Source organism: Sphaeroforma arctica (assembly GCF_001186125.1).
Source record: "Sphaeroforma arctica JP610 unplaced genomic scaffold supercont1.4630, whole genome shotgun sequence".
Lineage (NCBI taxonomy): Eukaryota > Ichthyosporea > Ichthyophonida > Sphaeroforma > Sphaeroforma arctica.
In genome coordinates, this window is record NW_014035928.1 from 1 (window position 1) to 1,894 (window position 1,894).

At 43.1% G+C, this 1,894-nt stretch overlaps 1 protein-coding gene across 1 annotated transcript; it reads left to right on the forward strand.

Annotated features, from left to right (window-relative positions):
- Positions 1-329: 329 nt before the first annotated feature.
- On the forward strand, positions 330-1,622 carry SARC_14439 (hypothetical protein; the record flags this gene model as incomplete). The annotated part of the gene is made up of 2 exons (XM_014291425.1): positions 330-427; positions 1,376-1,622. Coding segments are annotated over 2 exons (345 nt in total), but the record flags the coding sequence as incomplete, so codon positions are not given.
- Positions 1,623-1,894: the final 272 nt, after the last annotated feature.

A 1,894-nucleotide genomic window follows, 5' to 3' on the forward strand; every position in this document is an offset into this window, starting at 1 on the left:
GTGTGTGTGTGTGAGTATCTATATCTACATCTATATCTATGTCTCGGTCGTGTATGAATATATATATATATATATATATATATGTAATTGAGCAAGTTCGCTATCGGTTGGATTTATTTCACTTCCAATATGTAGGCACTGTTTTAATTGAAAGAACAGTTAACTGATCCTTATCCAGTGGACGCTTACCTTAATCATATTTTCCCTTGTTGGTTGACTACAAATAAGTCCTTCTACCCCCAAGGTGTTTGGCTTCTCACTATTTTCCCGCAATATGGTATGCACTGCAGGTGGTATCCCCCGATGTCGAAGTGAAGAAGTTGGCGTACATGTACCTGGTGAGATATGCCGAAGAAGAGCCCGACATCGCCCTGCTCTCCATCAACTCGTTCCAGAAAGACCTCAAAGGCCCCAACCAGTTTATCAGGTACGCTGCTATTGTGCTATGGTCTCATTTCTGGGTACATAATACATAATATCTGCATGCTAAGTGTCGCATGGCTCAGTGTGTCGTCGGTGGCCATGTTGTGTCCTGTTGTCTCTTACAAAATCTGTATGACATCACTGTGTCGACCTTTCAGCGTGTTCGCAGGTGCATCCCACCTATACATCTGATGGCTGCAATGCCGGGCGTATTCCAATATATGCCCGTTGTCGAACGAAAAGGCTTCTATCGATCGTTCCATGAGCTTTGATGAATGAAAGCGTGGCGACAGCTATTAGATGCGTGTGTGTAGTGCGTGATCAGCGGTCACGCCTTGTGGTCTACGTTGTGTGTGACGTTATATGACATGGTCATGTTCATGCCATAAAACTCGTCAGAATTGTGGGTTGTTGCCCCACTTTCAGTGATCATAATCACGCGCGTGACATCAGCTGGGAGTGGTTTTAAAATCACAATTGTGGTTTAAAATAACATTAGCTGTGAGTGGTTTTAATATGACATCAGCTGTGGGTATCATTTTAAACCAAATTTGAATGTCACTAAAGTTGGACGATAATCGTACGCGTACCATATGTATGTACTTTTAGCATATACGTTTCATTGCTAGCAGTGTGTTTAAGCTCGATTTCAGGTGTCAACGGAAGGCATAGGGTGAGTTGTTAAATAGAGAAAGCCCAGCACTGCCTTCGTGCACGTCTCTGGTGGAATGTACGCACATATAAAAAGAACGACGTATACTTCACCTACGTACCTCTCAATTGTTCACAGACCACAATATGTACACAGCCATCATGCTTTCTATCACCTTCACGGCCTTATACCTACCATAAGATAGTCCCTATACCTACACGGCCCATACCTACCATAAGAATATCCCTATACCTACACGACTCTATACCTACCATAAGATTATCCCTATACCTACTTCAGGGCCAGCGCGTTGCGGGTAATGACCAGTATCCGAGTGGAAGTGGTGGTGCCGCTGATGGTCTTGGCGGTGAAACAGACGGTGGCGGATATGTCGCCGTATGTGCGTAAGGTGACGGCACACGCACTGCCGAAGATCTACAACATTGATGAGGACCAGAAGGACGAGCTCAGTGACCTGATAGAGAAGCTGCTGGCCGATAGGGCTGTACTGGTGCTGGGCAGTGCGATCTACGCCTTCGAGTCGGTGGTAAGATATCGTAGTCACGTTGAGCCGTGTGTGTACATTAGCACATGTGTAGGCATGTAGGTATATATGTTGTTCCATGGGTGTGTATAGTCATTGTACGTGTATCATGAATTCTTTGACACCATCAGTGCTGCTGTTTAGACATGCGATATTCCCGTTGATCCAATACATTTTATACACTATACATTTATACATATATACATTTTATACATTTTATACATTTTATACATTTTATACATTTTATACATTTTATACATTTTATACATTTTATA